Raw genomic sequence first — 19635 nt, 5'->3', positions numbered from 1 at the left:
ATAAAGAGTAACACATTTATCTTGTATTCCTTATTTTTAATGAAAATGTTCGGCACAACAACTAGGCAGTAATCAGGAAGCTGGAATGAAATGAACAATATAACAAGCCACTGATGAAACAAAAAACACTTAGAGTAAAATTAAACATTTTACCAATTACAACTGAGAATTTTCAACTTTAAACTATGCAACTAAAAATGATGTAACATCCTGACTATATCCACAAAACAATCCAGAATACTTAAAAGGTACAAACAATAAAAATAAACATATTCAACAGTTGTACTGTCGGGTCGACAAGTAGTTAGACAGTGACACCATGTAATTTTGCCTCTGCACTTTCACTAGTCTAATTCATTCAGTTTCATGGATAACAGGTGTCTGTAAATTTGTAAGACACACACATACTTTCAGTATCTTATTAATATTTTTTCTGTACTGATGTGGGACGAGATTCAAAATTGAGAAACGTTTCAGTCTTTGAATGGAATGTGCTACATGTGCTCTTGCAGAGGAGATCAGCCTGTTATTGTTCACTTCCTGCTGTGTGAACTGTCCACTGACAGATGGAATGTTCAGCGAGACCCCCTCTGGGAGGATGTCCCGAATTGTGAAGTCCTTACCTGCAATAACCATGTCACCTGGTTGTAAATGTCGCAGTACTCCACAGTCAGCTGTTATCGCCTTATCTGAGGCTTTCCCACCGTACAAGTTGCTTGCAAAGGTTATTACACCATTTGGAGCCACACCAATTACAGCCTTGAGTATGATCCGTCCTTTGCGTTGGCTATACAAACAACTTTGTGTGTCACGACTCTCTCTGCCAGAAACAGAAACTTCTGTGCAGTCAAGCACAATCCTGCAGTTAGGAAATGGCTGGAAGCAATCCGGCAGCGATGTCTGATTCTTGGCTCTCGAGGCGATGTTTTTTTCCAACATGCCAACATACAAAATGTCATGCAGTGCACTAACAATTGTTGTGAAAATGTTAGTTACTGTGGCTGTGCTGCAGTTAAACCTTGTTGCAAGGTCTACATGGCCACAATCAAGTTTGAGCTTCATTAGGGTTAGTAATAACTGGTCCACTATGGGCAACATTTGGACAGTCCAACCAGAATGATATTTGAGCTCAAATTTGGAAAGAAGGGATTCTAAAAACAGGACAGTAGCAGCATCGGGCAATCCAGTATAGTACTGGACTCTTTCAGGATTGTCCGATATTTGACTGAATGAGAACGTCTGCTTCTGTTTCTCCAATTGTTTTTTTAGCTTTTCATTCTCTTCTCTTAGCATGTCATTCTCAATCTTAAGCACCACAAGACTACTGGAAGAACTTGAGGAGCTTGCAGTAGCTGTCTGTGTATCTGCATTGTTGGAGTGATGTAGCTCATCTGATCTTTCACACTGATTTTCACCACTAGCTGGGACCTGTTCTTTTTTCTTTTTATGCACAGGGTGTTTTTCTTCATCGGAGAAGTGAAAAGACTCCTCGTTCCATGCAAATCTTGTTGGCCCCGCAGCTTTTCCTTGAGGGAAATGCCAGCTGCAGACTCTTGAGTTGCAGTTTGGGGTGAAGTTAAGACGGCTGTAGAAGTGTTTAAAAGGGAGAGAAAAATTATTCATCACATGGTAGCCCTCTGTTACTTATGTTTAACAGTGACCGTAATTAGTATAATCTTACACAACTTTTTTGTGTATTATTGGCTTTTAAGCTTACCTAAGCTTACCAGAAAGATAAATGCTGACAAATATAGCTAACCATTTGGTGGTTTAGTCTCTGTTTTGGTCATTAACTCTCACGTAGGCTATGGATTTTAGTGGGTGTTCTTACTATGACGACATCATCGCTTTTCGTGTGTCATTTTTAATCCTCCAAGAGTAGAAAGCTGTGTAGCTATAGCAAATTGACCCATAGCTTTCAATCTTTGCTTAGAGAAATAAAAATGACATCCAAACCGCGTTGATATCTTCGTAATAGAAAACATGATAAAACTCCATAGCCTATGTAAAATTCGTAGAAGCCAGGATGTTCTGGGAATCCGTCCTACACAAAATTAAGTGGCAAACAGTCCTATGTTTGTGAATATAGGCTAGAAGTATAATTTGACGGGTAAAATTAATTGCTTAATTGCTGGAATTATTGTGTGAGAGCAGAAATGTTCAAAACTATGTACGTTAGGACGGTTCGCCAAAGTAGGATGGTTGTTTTTTTATTAGCGGGTTTTAATTGTTCAACGCTAGCTATATTAGCTAACTAAAGTAAGACCACACTTGCGTTCATACTTACAAGTTTATTCATTCACTTTGGAATCTGTAACGTACCTTATCGCATTGCAGCCACTTCTGCTTCTCTTCTCGTCACAAGGAAAGCGGTTGAAATGACAAATTCATGTGTTTTTTTGATCCAGAATAGTTAAAACAAAAAGGAACACAGCACTGCGGCATGTTGAACACGGTGTTTGGATCCGGAAACGGAAATTACGTCATCACTTAACGATAGGATTTTTATTTAATTTTAATAATTTGTCATATTAAACATTAATTTATTCATGCTGGTACATTTTTATTTATGTAATGCAGCAACATTTCTTTATCATGCAAAAAACTGAGACTTGCACTTCTTTTTCTCATACTTAATAGCATTAAATTTGTCCTTAAACAACTTTACACCAATAGAAAGGGGTAGTTGGCTGGTGGTTTTGGACAGTAAGACTGAACAAAAGCACTGATTTTATTTGTTTTTTCTTCCTACTCTTTTCCTATAAAACCAAATGCAGACCACCAGAATAATGAGCAACTGATACTAATGTTAGTTTTTTTTTCTTGTCAGACAGCAAAACTATGTAAAAGATTTAAAAATTAAAATAAAATAAAATACAAATCAATAAACACTTAATTTTTACTTGTAATAAGTTAGTCTCGGAACATACTGGAAACACGTTCACAAATCTAATAACTTTCTCTTCCTTTCCTAGGTGATTATTAAATCTTTCAATTTCGCAATATCTCTGAATGCTCTGATTGATGGTCACATTTACATTCTGTGACTGTCAACATGAACTAATTTCATATTTGTTACTTAGATGCTAAAAAAAAGGTCCAACACCAGGGAGAACGATACAGAGAAAACGTTATGAGGGATAAAGAGTAAGAAGTTGTTCAACATTCAATCCAAGTATGAATTTAACAAAGGAAAGACAGAACTGAAATAAAGTCTATTTTTTATTTACCAAGAGCACCATTCAAACTAACAAACAAAAACAAAAAACAATACAGACAGCATGTAATTTAAAGCTGTGGGCCCTTTAGATAGATGTTCCAATACTGTGCTACAAAAAAAAATCACAATATAATACAGCATCAGTTTTCTGTCTAGACATGAAACCTAAAAATGGTCTTCGGAAGTGTTTCTGAATTCAAATCATGTTTACAACGTGAAACGTGATGCACCAATCAGAGAAAACCTCGTAACACTGCCAAGGTGGCATAGAGAGACGTACGTCTTATTCTAACAAATACAACTCAACATGGAGATATGTTCAGTGACATTTGCATAAAAGACCACACACGTTTCTAGCATTTAACCCATTAATGGTCCTCCAAATTAAATAAACCCTCAAACAAACAGCTTAAAGTGTAATTTCCATTCTTTCAATTACACACTTCTTTTGCAATCAAGTGCTGATTTGTTATTTTTGTGCTCAGGATGCCCTAAATGAGGCACAGTGGTAAAAACATGAGGCACTGTGGTCATCTGCACAGTAAATATAACCTACAGTTCATATTTGGTCAGTGGAAAGCTTCGGTTCATTAAACTGCTTCTCAAGTGTCCTATTTCAGATTTGCTTATAGTTTCATTTTATTATTTTTGCCAGTTCCCTGTTGTCTTGTCCAGTGCTTTCCCTGTACTACATCTTCACTGTTGTGGAGCAAACAAACAAGCATCAGTGTTTCACAGTTGATCACAATTTCTCATATAAGATCTCTGATGTTAGGCACTGTCTTCTCTGATATTGGAAACAAACTCCACCAGGACTTGAAAACCAGCTTTCAGCAACAAGAAATACCAGAGTCGATGGCTTGGAGCTACACCGTTTTCCACCGGCTCCCCTCAGCTGCCAATTTTACTCTCCCAGTAAGATTTCAGAATTAAACAATCGCTTTGTTTCTCTGTAGATAACACAGTGAACATCACACCTCTGCGCACATTTGGCATAATCAAAAAAAAAGAAAAAAGGCATCTCTAACACTCTCAAAAGCCAAAGCTAAAAAAAGCATTTAAAACAAATCAAACAAAACAACATACTAGACAAAGCAGCATAAATAAAATACTGGAATAAACTGACCATAAGATTAACTTTGAGGAAAAAACTAAGAACATAAAAGGGAAGAATGAATAACACAAAAATTAATTAACAAAAGAGAAACACTGAGCTGACTGGACTCTGATCTCTGCACTGATTAGTCATTTTGAACCACTGCTATGACGGAAAATTCATAGATGCATTTAATGGGAATGTAAATGTGCTAAAACTGGACATATTAATATTTCATTTAAAGTCTGCATCTTTAAAAAAAATATATTTTTGGACACTTATTAAATCCCACTGCAGTAAGGAGATCTTGAATACTTAATACTTAAAAAAAGAAATTAATTTAAAAAAGAAAGTTTGGAGGGATTCATCTCAACGAAGAAGCAGCTGCAAAATGAGAGTGACATAAAACTGTCGCCGTCTATATATGCAATATATTGAAAGAGACTTAAAAATGGGGAAAAATGTTGACTAATGACACATAAATAAGATCAACAAGGGTTATGTACATATTCAATATATTCTATCAATTTATTGGTCTGATATTAACATCTAACTGAATCTCATTATTGCAGCGTTAAATAGAGTAACAGGAATCTCTTTTGTCTTGAACAAATAAAAAACCCATAATGCAGCAGCTTTTGACTTTAACATCATATAAATTAACCCTACAGCGCTCGAGTGTGATTGGTTTTCTGCCTTCTTGTTGTGACTATGTGAGGATGTCTAAAAGATCCAATGATATCTCTTTTTAAGATCATGTGAGGTAAAGCAGGAACAAGTTAAAAGGGTAATTAAAACAAAAACCACAAGCACCTTCATGTGGAATAGCGTGCAGCCTCAAGCGCACCACTATTTCTCTGAATTACGACGCGGGCAATTCAACATCACGCACTGTCAGTTTATTTTGTCTGCTTCATGGCTGTAGTGTCTAACCTTATATAGTTACAGCCACAGCAACTGTTTAAACACATCTTCTAATTAAACACTGCTTTCTTAAACATTATTCTTCTGCAAGAGCCGAAGCTGCTGGAGATATTTGTGAATGAAAACGTCACGATCATCCGTGGGCGTTCTGTAAGGACACTTTAAAAACACCTCAGGCACTGAGGGGGTGAAGACTAACACATACTAGCCGAGTTTCAGTGGTCCCACGCTTCAGTCGGGTCATCTAACGGTGTCTACACCACAGTCAAGCACCTGCTCTGAGTGTCCTTCATCTGTCCACCAATGCATTAGAGTCCATATCGTTCAGTAAGTACATGTCTGTGTGACGCGACACTCCCAGCTGCATCTGCAAGAGAAGAGGACATGGAGCTCTCATTACTCAGAGGAACAGTCACACGCTGAAGATAAATCAGCTGAGCATGATTTCACCTTCAGCTTTAATTGTTAAGCATTTTATTTGATTTTGCCAGAACTTGTTTTGGTTTTCATAGAAAATGTAAGCTCTTAAAATATGTTAACATTTAGAGAAATCAGTGGAGAGTCAGCATCTGCTTAAATAAAAATATAGTAAACTAAGCGCGCGCACACACACACACACTCTCTTCTTCTGATGACTCGGGAAACCATCTGTGTTACCAAATCCTTTTTATGTTACTCTACATACGTCTTATTCACTCTTTTTTAGTTAGACCATAATAAGGAGAATATGGATTGCAAACAGGATGAAATGTCAGAGTTTTAAACTAAATCATTGCAATCAACAATGCACTGTGATTGGTGATTAATAGAGTTCAATCAATTCAGGATTTGATATTGATTGTTTTATGACTGCAGATTCATTAAAATGTGCTCACCTTGGGTCAGACTTTCCTCATTTAATCCTGGAAAGTCCTGAAAAAGAACATTTCTATAGCCTGCTATGAGGTGCTACACCCTCAAACAGCACCAGTAAGGAGAAATGAAGATTTTTGTAATTTAGCTAACTATTCAAAACACATCAGTTTAACACCTTTACTCTACTGTTTAGGGTTTTACAGTGAGGAGAGTTATCTTTTAAAAAACAAAGATGGGCTTTAAGATGATCATTTACTCAGCTACTTAAAAGTTAAAAACACAGTAATCCTGAGTCCATGTTAGGACTTTCACACAGAAGACGCAAACAAATGTCCTTATATCCATAATGTGAATTTATTTCGGAGACATAGCGGCTTCATCCAGCAGCAGAAAAATAACAGCTTTTCATTCAACCTCCAAAAGAGGGAAGAAAACAGAAATGACCAGAGAACCACATGATATAATTTGAGAGTAGACACAGTTTTCTCTGTAACAGTTCAAATGTGCGTTTGTCATGTTTGTTTTATTGCCAGAGAAGCTATTCATATAAGACATGAACTCACGTTCACCTGAAACATATTTCTATCATGTCTAAGAACAGCTTTAGAAATCTTAGAAAAGCTTTTGAGAACTTTATACAAGAGCAGAAAAGAACCACGCCAGAGAGAGAATTTTACCACAAAAGCGTCTGAAAAAAACTCGAGGCCTTTACTGTGTTTACAGTACGCCACACAGCTCATCATACTCTCATCTTATTGGTCAGTATGTACATGCTACTTGGATATTGCCAAGTCAGGAGCTTTAATATAATACAGTTTATTATATTGTGCAATGTCACAGCAATTTTAATCTTCTTTGTTGTAAAACTGGAAGAAGAGGCTCGTCAGTGTTGGCTGGTAAAACTCATTTACAGTGTAATCATCGTCACTTTGCTGATACTCAAGCAATGCTACCGGGACAAAGAGCAGCTGAGTGAGGGCTGTGTGAAGGCTAACATCAGTCACAGCTGAAACTGAACTGACAAATGGTGACAGCCAAAACAAAAACATTTATAAAAAAAACTAAAATCCACCTTTCCTCACCTGAATAATCTTTTATTGCTTTATTAAAAATGTGTCTGTTGTTTTGCTATAAAAACGGGGTATACAACTGTCCTGCAAACTGGTCTGACTAACAAAGCCAGGACAGAAAATAAATAAGGCAATAAAAAAAACTATTTTATTCCCCACTTGATAATCATGCTATCATGTGACTACTTAACTTCACAGTAAAACATTAGGAGGTCTCAGAGTGGAGTCATTAGCTTGGGAAACTGTATAATATATACACATGAGTGAATCTGCATTTTAATATGAGCTGTGAGATTTCTAAACTTTGTACCGCACACACAAACTTGTGGTTATGGATTTTAATACATAAACACAACATCCTTTGTCATGGCTGCTACTCAAACACAGTCCTAACAACTTTAAATGATTACAGTGTTGTACTAGAGCACATAAATCCACCTTCCCCATCAGTTATACACTTCTTGCTATTGTATACCTGAAGTTCAACAAAAAATAACAAATATAGCATTGAGGTTAACTTGGTATCGCAGAAAACAAACAAAAATAAAAAGAATGCACAAAATCATTTTTTTTGCACATGCAATAAAGGCTTGAAAGCCAAGGACGCTCCTGCACACTGCTAAAAACACAAGTATGATTTCACTGACGGGCTCACTTCAACCTGAGTCTCTGGCATCATAAAATACAGAGGCGCTAACAGAGGCTCAGGGGATGATGCTGCAGTCACACAAAGCTTCCCCTGCTTGCCTGTGTCACTAATGTGCACTCAGGAATTAATTTCATTGATCATTTGTGCATTAAAAACATTATTAAAGCAGCTTTCAGGGGCCAGACACACACCAATTTTGGAAATGATAAGGTGACTTTCAGACTTTCCTCCATTCAAGTCAGTTTTTCTGTTTTCTGGCTCTGATTTAAAATGTATTTTTACAGACTTGTGCATTAACTACATGTGCACTCTAAGCTAGGACTCCAAACACAAGAAGCAACAAGTGAAAGATGTGCATGATGCTCAAAAATGCCACTGTAAATTCTTTGATAGGCTAGACAACAATGCTAAAAACAAAAAAACCCTGTAATATAAGGGCTGGATATCTGTTGGACATTTGACTCTCATGTGTCATAGTATTATTTTTAGACATTATCTAGCAGTATTAGATTTGTTTTTTTAAGCTAATGAGTCACACTTGAAGAGAGCTGACTGTAAGATTAAAAAAAATAAAATATTGAGGTAGACTGAGTGGGAATCATAAAATGTGCAGTGTGGCTTCACACTGGGAGGATTAGGGTGATTAAGAGCAGGACAAATCATAGGTTAAATTAGAGTTTAAAAATCATCACATTTCTACTTGGCTGAAGCATCAAATGCTGGAAGATAACATCCTGCGCTGGTGTCATATGAATGTCTGGGAGCCTTAAAAAAAAGGCTCCCAGACAGATATCTTAAAAAAAACAAGATATCCAGCCCTTTAAAAAATAAAAGTCAAATGTGCTTTCAAGATCCTAAAGAGTCCCAGCTGTGTACGGGGCGCCCAGAGTAAAGAGACATGCTGTTGGTTACAGTCGTGTTCAGCTTTAGGAGTCATACTCTGACTGCTCCTCTATGAGCACAGCGGGTCGATTGCTTACCCTGCTACAACAGTCCAGGCAGGAGACGCCCAGGGCAACCAGACAGTGCCAAGCCTGCAAGGAGGAAGAAGCGAGAGGACATTACAGACTTTGTGTGTGTGTGCACCTTTTCAATGTATAGAAAGTGAAGCATTCAAATTTTATAACAAAATATTATTCATTTGCTACTGACAAGTTCTGATTACTGCTGGGTGGGTTATCCTGCTTTTTCCAGCCACCAATACACAGCCAGAAAGATTTAATGTAATATTGTATTTGCCAGTATAACAACTGTGGATCTCAACTTTTGGAATTGAGGGTTTTATGAAGTTTAGTCTCATCTTGCTTCATTTCCTGTCATGTTGCTTCTGTGCTGTGGGCACACACGTTTTTTTAAAATAGATTTTGTTTTACCATTCTTTACTTTATTTTTCTGATGACATTCAAATGTTTTCTGCTCTATAATCCCAATAGAAGCACGTCACTGTAAACCTACTAACAAAAAAACACCAGTAAAAACTAAAAATAAAAGAAATGCATAAAATTTAAGATAATTCTGTAATATAAAATAAAAAAGGCAGAAACTTATTAAGAAATGATTGTGGCACCCATCAAAAGAAGCCAATTGAAGCGGGCTTGGACATCTCAAGACGATACCTCCTGGGTAATGCTTTTCGGGCATGTGGGACGAGATTATGGGGCAGACCCGAGACATAGTGGAGAGATTATTTCTCTCAGCTGGCTTTGAAACACCTCTGTCTCACTGGAGAGAGAGAGAGAGGTCTGGCGATCTGGGTTCCCATGAACATAACCCAGATGAATGGCAGAAAATAGATGGATGGACAGACTTTTGGTTATACCACCCAGGACTAATTCTGGTTATTGGAAAATAAGATGTGTGAAAACATGCTCTGCAGTCCTATCAACATGAGATTAGACTACAGGCATCAACAGACAACAATTTAGACATGAAACAGCAATCATAACTCACCAGGTATGCCACAAAGGCCAGGTAGGCTACAGAGACGAGAGCAGCTAAAACATAGAGCACCACGCTGTTCAGCGCCGTCACATAAACAATCACAAAATACATGTTGATTGCACAAACGCCCAGGATGAGGATACCTCCTGAAATCTTCCACCCCCTAGAGGAAACAGACTTTGGATTAGACAATTGGGAAATCCCGTGCTTTCTAAAACTAACAGAGTCCTCAAAATACTTCCTAACACTGCAAATTTACCAGAAACACTTTTTTTCCAGAAACACACAGACTCACTTTTGTTAGTCACACTGCTGCATAAATTCCTATTTTGCGCAACTCCATGTCACACAGCTTAAATATAAATAAATGTTTGATTTAATAAATGACCTGTCTGTGCGTTAGATAAGTAAACAGTCACAATGACAACTCTGAGCAGAGTCGACTCAGAAACTGCATGTCACATGACACCACGTCTACACCTGAGTCAGTCCAGTCCTTTTATGCTGACCTGAGTAAAACATCCAGAGAATACGGTTGGGGGTCCGGACTTTGTGTTGCTTGGTTTTATATTTGGATAAAGACCAAACAGGGTCAAACAATGGACTTAGCTAAATCAGTTGTTCCTTGGCCTCAGTCCATCATTATTTCCCTAAACTCCGAAGCTACGGGAAGAGATGCTTTGGACTGTGCTGCTAATGTTTTAATATGTGTTAAATTCATTGATCGTACACAGACTTCAACTACATGAAGGGCCAAGAAAAGCTTGCTTCTTGAGATAATTATCCTGTCAGTTATGAGTAAAATGCATACAGTTTGTACTTAATAAAGAAGAAAATAAAAACTATTAAAACATTTATTTCACTTACAATCCGTTAGCAAAGTCGTTCATTATGGATTTCAGACTTGTGAAGGTCAGAATTGGGATCAAAGCAAATGGAAGCTGAAGGATGAGAAGAGTGAATATTTTTAACAAGAACACAAAAAGAACATCAAAAATGTTTCAGTACAAACTGCACTGAGGGGAAGATACTCGTGCTGACCTGCAGGCTCTGCAGCACATTCAGAAAGTCATTCATCCCAGTCAAATGGTGAACATCCTGGAAAATGGCGACCAGCAGTGTAGGCGTGATGGCGATGGAGCGGGTCAGCAGCACCCGTGCAAAACGAGACCACCGCAGGTTCAGGAAACCCTTAAAAACACAAAAGCAGAAACATCAGTGCAGAGCTGTTTCCTTTTTTTAAAACAGAGGAAAATGGTATATAAATAAAATACACTGTGCCAACATGTGTTCCTACCTCCATCACAAACTGTCCAGAGTACGTGCCCGTCATGGTGGAGCTCTGTCCAGCTGCCAGAATACCGATAGCCCAGATGTAGAGAGCTGCTGGTCCAAAGAAACACCCCAGGACGATCCCCTGAACGCATGTATAACACAAAGTTAAGTGTACACACACCTATTCATCTGGGTAAAGTCTAATCTAGGACAAACAGCCATTTCAAAGTGATGAATGGTAAAATAAATTGGTACTCACACAATGTGTAAATTAGCCTTTTTAAATATTATTAATAGGAAAGTAGAGAGTAAAAACACTTTGATTCAACTCTAGAAACACACCTAAACACCCAAGGAGCTATTTTGTGAAAATACCTCTACGATGTCTTAATGTCACACAAGGGGAATACATTTGCTTTTTTTAATTAAAAAAATTAGATAATCAAGCCATAAACTGCTAGATGCTCCTTCCCTTTTCTACCCTCTAATGTTATTCTGTATTATTTTAGTAGCTCCAAAATGAGACATTATGCAACCTGCTCACCCAATCAGAACTGCAGAGACTTACAGACTGTGGACTTACCCCTTTGTAAATGTCCACTTCGAGTGTGTTGTTGTTAAGAGGGAAGAGATCTGTGTGAGGGCTGCCAGTTTTATTGCACACTGCATTCTGCAGGAACAAAGTCAGCAACAACTTGATCACCACTGTTTCACTTATAATTTACTGCATCTCAAAATGACCCACACACGCTTTCAACAGTCCTCAGTATGGCGCCATGGACACTCACCACGTCCATGTTGGATTTATTGTAGAAGGCCTGAGCAAAGACTGCGACGACAAACACATTGATGAGGAAGGAGACAAAGAGGGCGATAGCCGACTCAATGAAGAAGTACTTGTTGGCTTCCTTGACTTCCTTTTTATTTTTGCGGTCGACTTCCCGAGACTGAATAAGGAGGGGAGATAAAAAACAATAAGCTTAAAAACTTTACTTTAAAATGTTTTTTTTTTCCACTCATAAGGTTATTCATGAAACAGTTTTCACATTCATTGAGGAAAATCTAATTTCTCTTAGTCTACACACAACAGTACATTGATGCTTCTAACCTTGACCAAGGCTGAATGCAGGTAGATGTTGTGGGGCATGATGACAGCACCTACAATTCCCACTGCTTGCTCCAGCTGCACAGGCCCACAGCCAGCACAGTAGGGTACAAACATACCCTTAAGCAACTCCCCCTGGTCCGGTTTTACCAGCACATACTACAGGGAGAAAACACAGAATCAACCCTGTGATGCAGCCACACACTGGGTGACAAATGCTTCAGGTAAATGTGACCAAAATGTACCTCATAACCAAAACTAAGAGCCATTATAGTGATCAGAAAGCCAAAGAAAGCTTCAAGTTTCCTCAGTCCTGCAGAGATATAAACATATGTAATCACTTGGGTTCCAATCTGGTTGCATCAGTTGCATATCTGCATCAACAAATCACATACCATATTTGTCTAAAAAGAGGAACACGAATGTGTCTGTGATGGTGATGAGAACTCCTCCCCACAGTGGGATCCTGAACGAGAAAGAATCCTTTTTTGTAAATCTGCAAAATCATATAAACTTTTCCAGTACAAGTGTCAAAGACGTTACCTGCCCACAGAAAGGAGGTTGAGAGCTATGGCGCAGCCAATGACCTCCTGCATGTCTGAGCCAATAATGGCCAGTTCCACCATCAGCCAGAGGATGATGCGAGGAACCTGAAATTAAATAGAATGTATTATAAATAATGAAAGACAAGAAAGATGTGACTCAGGTGTGTCTTGAGGGTGGAGGAGGGTGCTCACGGTGGAATACTGGCGGTTGCAGACTTCAGCCAGATGCATCCCTGTGACCACCCCGAGGCGAGCAGCCAGCCTCTGCAACAGCAGCCCGATGATAGTGGATACAAGGAGAACCCATAGGAGCTGAAGAAGAAGAAGCACGAAATCAGCACATGTGGCCACATCTGCACAAACCCCTAGATTTCTTGTATGAGTTCATGTTCGCTCAATACAATGAGATGCATTAAGACTTTCCAACATAAAAATGACCTTTGACAACCTCCCCTGTACCCTTAATGACGAGATTGAACACTTCAGTAAATAATGAATATAGATTTTCAAAGAGTAGCTGCAAGGGCAGAGATCACCTTCCCTCACATCTGATGCAAACCCAGTCATTTTGTTTTATGAGCAGGCCTGAAATATGACATAAACCCTTCAGACCAGATTAGGAAAAAGCCTTGAGAGTTACTTCTAATCAGTTTTCAAGGGGTAAAGAGTTAAAACTAAGATTTCAAATTAGCATTTTATCTGCAACACAACATATTTATTTATTTATTAATAAAAGGGAGTTATCATAGATCCAGACAACAAAGCAATCATGCAGCTTATTATACAAGTGAAGTACTGAGCTAGAGACAAAATATGACCCTGGTTTCTTAAAAAATAAAAAATAAAAAAAAGGCAGTAATATTTTTAAAAGTATCTGAAGACAGAATTACTTCCTGAAATATAAAGTGAAAGGATTAAAGCCTGAAACATGAAGTATAGTTAACTTGTTATTTTCCTAAATCTACCTCCGCTGCCCGTAAAACTACACCCGCAGTTTCTTTTTCTGGGTGGATCAACATGTTTTCATTCACCTTAAAGCCAGCTGCAGCTCCAGACTGCAGGTCTGATTCGATGTTCCCCGGATCCAGATAAGCAATGCTCATCAAAAACCCCGGTCCAGTGAAAGCCCAGAGCTTACGGAAACTGAACAACTGAACAGAAACAGAATTTTCCTTTTAAATCAAATAATATGCAAAACATATACTTACAAATAAAATATTTTTCCTGTGTGTCTAAATGAAACACACTGTTTGTGATGGTAGTGGTACCTGGTTTTCACTGTCTGGAATGGGCACCCTCTCTTCAAAGTATGTGGAGAAGGGTTCATCCTGGGCCACAGGTGAGGCAGGAGGGGAGATGGAGCTGTACTGGTTTGTGTGGACTCCATTCTCCTGAGGGGAGTCCTCTGATAAAAGCACAGCAGGACAAACAGAGGGACTCTCATTAGTCATCACACAGAGTACCCTTAGGTAGCGTTACACGTCTTTTCATTCATTGTCAACATCCTCCCGAGTTTTCTGTTGACCAAACGCATTGCAGCAATGTAGATGTAGTTAAAAAAAAACTGTAAGGGCCAGATTTACTAAAGAGGGCAAAATAGCGTGTGAGCACAATCCCCAAATGGCGGTCATAGGCGTGGTTAATTTTGCAGTTAATTTGAAAAGGTTGCGCTGTTTTCTGAACATTTGCTTGATTTAAATGTTCTCCTCCCTATATTTTACGCACTGAGAAAAATTAAGCCACAACCCAGTTTGTGCCAGTGCGACGCATTATTATATCTGGACGTAAGCGCTGTTTTAAACTCTGTGTAGTTATTGTGAAACTCTGATTTATGGATGTGGCATAATCACTATAATAGAAAAAAATCTCAGCTAAATTCACTAATTCACACAAAAAGCGTTAAATTATGACAATTAAGGGAAGGGGTTTTTTTGGCAGGTTTTGCAGCTTGCTTAAAATACTTGAAATAATCAAATATTGACTCTGTCAGTCTAACTGCACTTGGAAAAACGTTTGAGACACACAATCTAACACTTGTCTGGGATCCAGGGCCTTTCTAACAGCACGAGTACACCCTCTGGAAAAAGGCAAAAAAACTCCTTGCTTCTAATCTACATGCAACACAAGCACTTTGGTCTAAGACTTTAAATTACAAGCCTTTACTCGCTGAACAGTAACCTGTAATTAGCTCCACATTGTTTGCATGTTAACCTCAGAAACTCCAGCAAAAAAGAAAAGAACTACATGAAAACACCAGAAAACAAAAGAAATTCAACTAAAAAACAATTCCAGGATTAAAATAAGCAACAGATCTATAATAGTTTGTTCAAAGTGCATGTAAATGCAGAGAACTGCTACTCACTGAGTTTGGACTTTTCATGTCTTGCCCCCTCCATCTCCAACTCACTAAGGTCCTAAAGTCCACAGTTGCCTAAGTATTAGCTTTTATATGACGTTGCCTTTATCATAATTTTTTTTTAGACATGAGCTGTTACGAGGACACTGTGACCCCGCCTTTCTAAAAATGACCCACACAGAGAGAGAAGTAAATATGGCGCATGCACTATGTGCTCGAGGAAGTCAATACATTACAAAACCCGCCCTTTCTCACACATGGAAAAAAAAAAGCACGGACAGTTTTTCAAAGAATCTGAGTTAGCGCCAAAGTTTTATTAGCGTCAGAGTTTTTACTGTTAATCACAGTAAACACACTGTGTGCCTTTTAAAAAGATGGACCATGTTTATCTTTTTAAGATAAATAATTACTTATTAATAAATAAGTCGTAAAGGAAAACACTGTTACAGCAGCTATCAGTGCACTCACTGGCTCATGTTACCGGTCATAATTGGTGTAATTATAATACAGAGTGGGGATTACATGGAAAAATGCATTTGACTTCTTAAATTGCTTTCTTGTCAGTTTTCTGACACCTGTTGGTTCAGATTTCTGAACATGAATATCTGCAGTCTGTTCAGGTTTTGTTGTGCTGCTCTTAAATCTCTTCACAGAGAATCATTTCAGCTGGGAGGAAGCTATTTTTTGGGAAGACAAGATATCACCACAGGTGTGCATAAAGTAGTCAGCCAGGAAGTAATCGGGGTCATTTACACTTCTTCTGATTTATTCTCGTTCAGATTTTTTGCTGATTATAATCTGAATATTAAGCTCCCTGTGACTCCGAATATGCCTCCAGCCACAGCCAAATGTCCAAAGTGTTTAATATTGGACAACATGTTGAGTGGGTCTGTATTTTAAGGGTCATGTTTCAGTCATCTTAAACATGTACCTTCCAGGAGGTCTCCGTCTTGCTTGGGCTTCATCAGGGCAGGCTGAGGGATCCCTGGGAAGATAAGGGATGAATATCAGCCTCCCTGCAAAAAGAAAACAGTTGCATAATCTGAGAATTAAAACATGAGTGCAGAATTTTATAACAAAACACATTTTTCAAACAGAAAGAACAAACTATTTAACACGAGAATGACTGTGCAGCAATTTCTGTTCCTCTTTAAGAAAACAAATTGAAAAACACTGAACATTGAAGGTCATAACAATGACTAAGCAACATTAAAAGCAAGTCAAAGGACACTACATTAATGGGATCATCTAAACACTGAGCTGACCACTGTCAGCCAAGTTTCACTTCTACCACACACTCTGTGCTGCTCGTAACGGATAAACTGAGAACTTAAATGTGAAACCTCAGTCTTGCAAAATAACTTTTATAACACCATGATGTTTGACAAAGAGGGAGTAAAGGGCCACACATGTCACACTGCAGGACCATGTGACAAGGAGCAGATGGTGAAGATTCGGCAGCTTTTCCAACCACCAAAGTTTCCAGTGCCACTTCTTTCACCTGATCGTGTGATCTGATTAATGCGCATTATAAGACGACATGTTCCCTGGAAGTTTCCTCAGCAGCAGTATTTAAATTAACAGTCTTAAAGATGTGTCAGAAAGCTAAGAAACAAAGCTTAAAAGGGAATGCATAAACTAAATAAATTCAAAAATATTTTTTAATGTATTTATTTGGACAATGTGATTTGACATTTCTACTGAAGCTATTAAAACGATCTAATTTTTTACCTCAAGCCTTTAGTTTCCACCTGTTTTCTGTTTAAAAAGTTCATTTAGAGCAGCAAGTTTTTTTTATGATTGTAAAATTGTCAAATTTCCACATCAAGCTGTCCATGATCCTTCTCGTTCCTGTTGACATGCCATACAGCTGCTACAGACTGCTACATATTTTATTTTAACTTGTTTTTGCACCTCTTCGCACCTTTGTGAAACTGCACAAAATGAATGAAGAAATCAAAAAATAAATAAATACATAATGAACTTTTTAAATGAAGCTTTTAATTGTTTCGATCTAACCACCAGGATTTAAGTTGCTGATTTCTGGGCCACAAAACACTTTCTTCATTTTAGGCCTCTCCGGCCTCATTTGCTCTCCTGTAGTCAAAGCCAGAAGCCACAACTGGAGAAACTGAAAATAAGGTTTCAAATACCTTTGCAACTATGCAGAGTGGCATTATTGTGTAGTTATCATAACCATGAAATATGAACAAGCAATTGCTAATAAACAATTCACGATCAAAGTCATGCTATTAACATAGGGATCACTTTCTGGACTAACAAAAGCACAGCAAGTCCCTTAACAGAGACCACCCAGCATGCACTCATGCATTGTCCTGAGCTTAATGACCATGTGACTCCCTTCTCCCATCACTCCTTGCACAAGTTTTTAAACATAAAATTGATCTCACGCCATCATGTCTTAAAGCAAAGGTTCTGTTTCTCCACATAAACAGCAGTAAGAGAAATTTCAGTTAACTGTCCTGTCACTTCCACGCGCACGTGTGTGTGTATACTTTTTGTTTTCTTATTTCAAACAAACAGACACACAGCGATCTCTGAAAATATTCAGATTCTACTTTTGATCAACCTGATTTTTTCTGCACTGACGGCACACTCAGGTTCACTGTTTATTGCCAAGATCTCAGTTTGCGCATTGACAGTCATGTGTGACACCGGACTGCTACACGTCAACAACTTTATTATTACGCTCACTGCTAGAAGCAGCTTTGCAAAAAGGGACAGACACAGCAAAAAAGTAAATTAAATAAAGCTATCTGCCCTATGCCTCACATTCCGGTGTGGATGTGTGCTGTACTAGTCCCAGCGTGACCTTGATTAGAATCATAGATTGTGTAACTCTTTCAGTGTGCCAACTCTGATTCCACAGAGGTCAACATTTAAACGGTGATGAAAGAAAATCAGCTTTCCAGCAGCAGTGAGTTGATTTCAATCATAATCACGTGATTCTGCATTTAATATAAATATGACTTATTAATGTCACCAGTGTGACATTTACAAAGACGTCAACTTATTTCATCAGTTCTGTCGAACATTACAATTTTAACACATTGTAAAGTTGGATTTACTATCTTCATCTAAATTAATTTTTAAAAAGAAATTTTTTTTTGGAGTAGTAAAAATTCACTTTGCTTAGTCAGCCATTTGTTAACTTAGCCCAACGAACATTAATGAATCTAATCTGCAAGATGCAGCTTTTCCTATCACTACATACAAGACAACTCCCAAACAGAAACTGGTCTCTAATGTCACAGCCCTCAAGGACTTTTATGCCCTATGTTGAAAAAGATCTTATATAAATAAGTCACAATAAGCAAAAAAACTAACAAACAAAAGAACAAAAAAAGAATGATCATGATACACCAGCTTCTCTAAATGCATGACAATTTAAAAAATTATGAAAAATAAGCAGAACCAAAACTGTTCCCAAAATATAAATCCAAATATATATCCAAATTCAGTGCCAGCACACAGGTCTGTCCAACACAGTCTGGTCGAATGAGAGCTAAACTCTTGAACCAGGATAGACTACTGCAAAAACCCGGTCTATCAAGGAAACGCACGCACTTTACGTGTAGTATTAACTGAGCCAGCGATCCTTACTTCAGAAAAGCCCAGTTTGACTTTGGTTTGAAGATCAACTAAAATTAAGATACTATGCTTAAACTTTAAAACAGGGGTAATTTAGTGTGTGTTTTTACTGCATTTATTAGGTTATTATGGCATCTTTTGTCATTGTAAAAGTTGTAACAAGAGACGATGATCCTTCTTCATTTAAGACACTTTGGGGTTATACAATGATCCTTATTAACGGGGTAACTCCACTAACTCCCAGTGAATATATTAATTAGGGACGTTGCTTTCACTTGATTTTACGGATATTGGTTGGCAATTATCCTGTTACCACCTTGTTTTCACCTTCAAGTGCAGTAATGAGCCATTCAGTCAGTCAGTCCCTCTCCTTATCTACTAATATTTCTCATCAGTTCAATTATTTTATTTTACTCACTATTTGCTATTTTATTTTTGTTTGCTTTTTCCTAGCTAGAAAATTTATATCACCATAGTACTGTGCACCTGATACTCATGCCAATGAGCCACACTAAATATAAACTATGTTGCATCAAGGTGAACCTGGAAGCTATTAAAAAAGAGAAACATGACTGCCTAACACCACCCAGAACTCCAGAACAAGTTCAGGCATCTATCCTCCCGACAAATCCGCTAACATATAAATCTACAGTGGCAATGCCACTGTACTACTGTTATGAGCCACCAAGCTAACAAGTTTCCATGATATATTAGCTGCATGGCTAGGCCAATGTTACTTCCACCAAGTACAAAAACGAAACATACCTATGTGTGCTGTGCGGGTCAAAAAAATAAGCGTTTTGATCGTGAAAATTAAGGCTGGTTGTAAACTTGTTCCATGTGTTTAGATCTTGAGAGTAGCTGAACACGTTACCAAGCTAAAATCCGGCAAAGTATCTTGTTACCCATGTTAACGGCAGGCTATAGTCACACTGCGCATGTGCGCAAATGTTGTACGTAGTGACGTCATCTAGATTTTACTCTGTA

The 19635-nt window shown here is 38.0% G+C and overlaps 1 protein-coding gene and 1 pseudogene across 3 annotated transcripts; both read right to left on the bottom strand.

Annotated features, from left to right (window-relative positions):
* Positions 1–15: 15 nt before the first annotated feature.
* On the bottom strand, positions 16–2469 carry LOC146518705 (uncharacterized; annotated as a pseudogene). Its single transcript, XR_014874072.1, has 2 exons — positions 2323–2469; positions 16–1585 (listed from the first exon to the last, which is right to left on the bottom strand). The product of XR_014874072.1 is annotated as an uncharacterized LOC146518705 (transcript).
* A 740-nt stretch (positions 2470–3209) lies between these two features.
* slc11a2 (solute carrier family 11 member 2) lies at positions 3210–19585 on the bottom strand. 2 transcript variants are annotated; one of them, XM_085158843.1, is made up of 17 exons: positions 19414–19585; positions 15968–16052; positions 13949–14085; positions 13712–13831; positions 12873–12992; positions 12679–12785; positions 12531–12601; positions 12381–12448; positions 12139–12294; positions 11819–11977; positions 11614–11700; positions 11053–11172; positions 10797–10946; positions 10623–10696; positions 9765–9918; positions 8795–8848; positions 3210–5607 (listed from the first exon to the last, which is right to left on the bottom strand). In XM_085158843.1, exons 2-17 carry the CDS (start codon positions 15999–16001, stop codon positions 5530–5532), a joined length of 1689 nt encoding a protein of 562 aa, XP_085014969.1. In that variant the 5' UTR covers positions 16002–16052; positions 19414–19585; the 3' UTR covers positions 3210–5529. The 2 variants fall into 2 exon arrangements, with proteins under 2 accessions (XP_085014969.1, XP_085014970.1); XM_085158844.1 differs by lacking the exons at positions 15968–16052; positions 19414–19585 and adding an exon at positions 15043–15939.
* Between the last annotated feature and the right edge of the window lie 50 nt (positions 19586–19635).

This window comes from Neolamprologus multifasciatus, chromosome 5, assembly GCF_963576455.1.
Source record: "Neolamprologus multifasciatus chromosome 5, fNeoMul1.2, whole genome shotgun sequence".
Taxonomy (NCBI): domain Eukaryota; kingdom Metazoa; phylum Chordata; class Actinopteri; order Cichliformes; family Cichlidae; genus Neolamprologus; species Neolamprologus multifasciatus.
Note: the sequence above shows the minus strand (reverse complement) of the source record. Positions and strands in the feature narration are given on the sequence as shown.

Bases quoted from the DNA above. Each gene is read 5' to 3' on its own strand.
- slc11a2 (XM_085158843.1), bottom strand. From the start codon at position 16,001: ATGAAGCCCAAGCAAGACGGAGACCTCCTGGAAG. The intron at 12,786-12,872 runs GTGAGCACCCTC...ATTTAATTTCAG, and splicing joins GCAACCGCCAGTATTCCACC to GTTCCTCGCATCATCCTCTG. The intron at 10,697-10,796 runs GTCAGCACGAGT...CTCATCCTTCAG, and splicing joins ATGTGCTGCAGAGCCTGCAG to CTTCCATTTGCTTTGATCCC.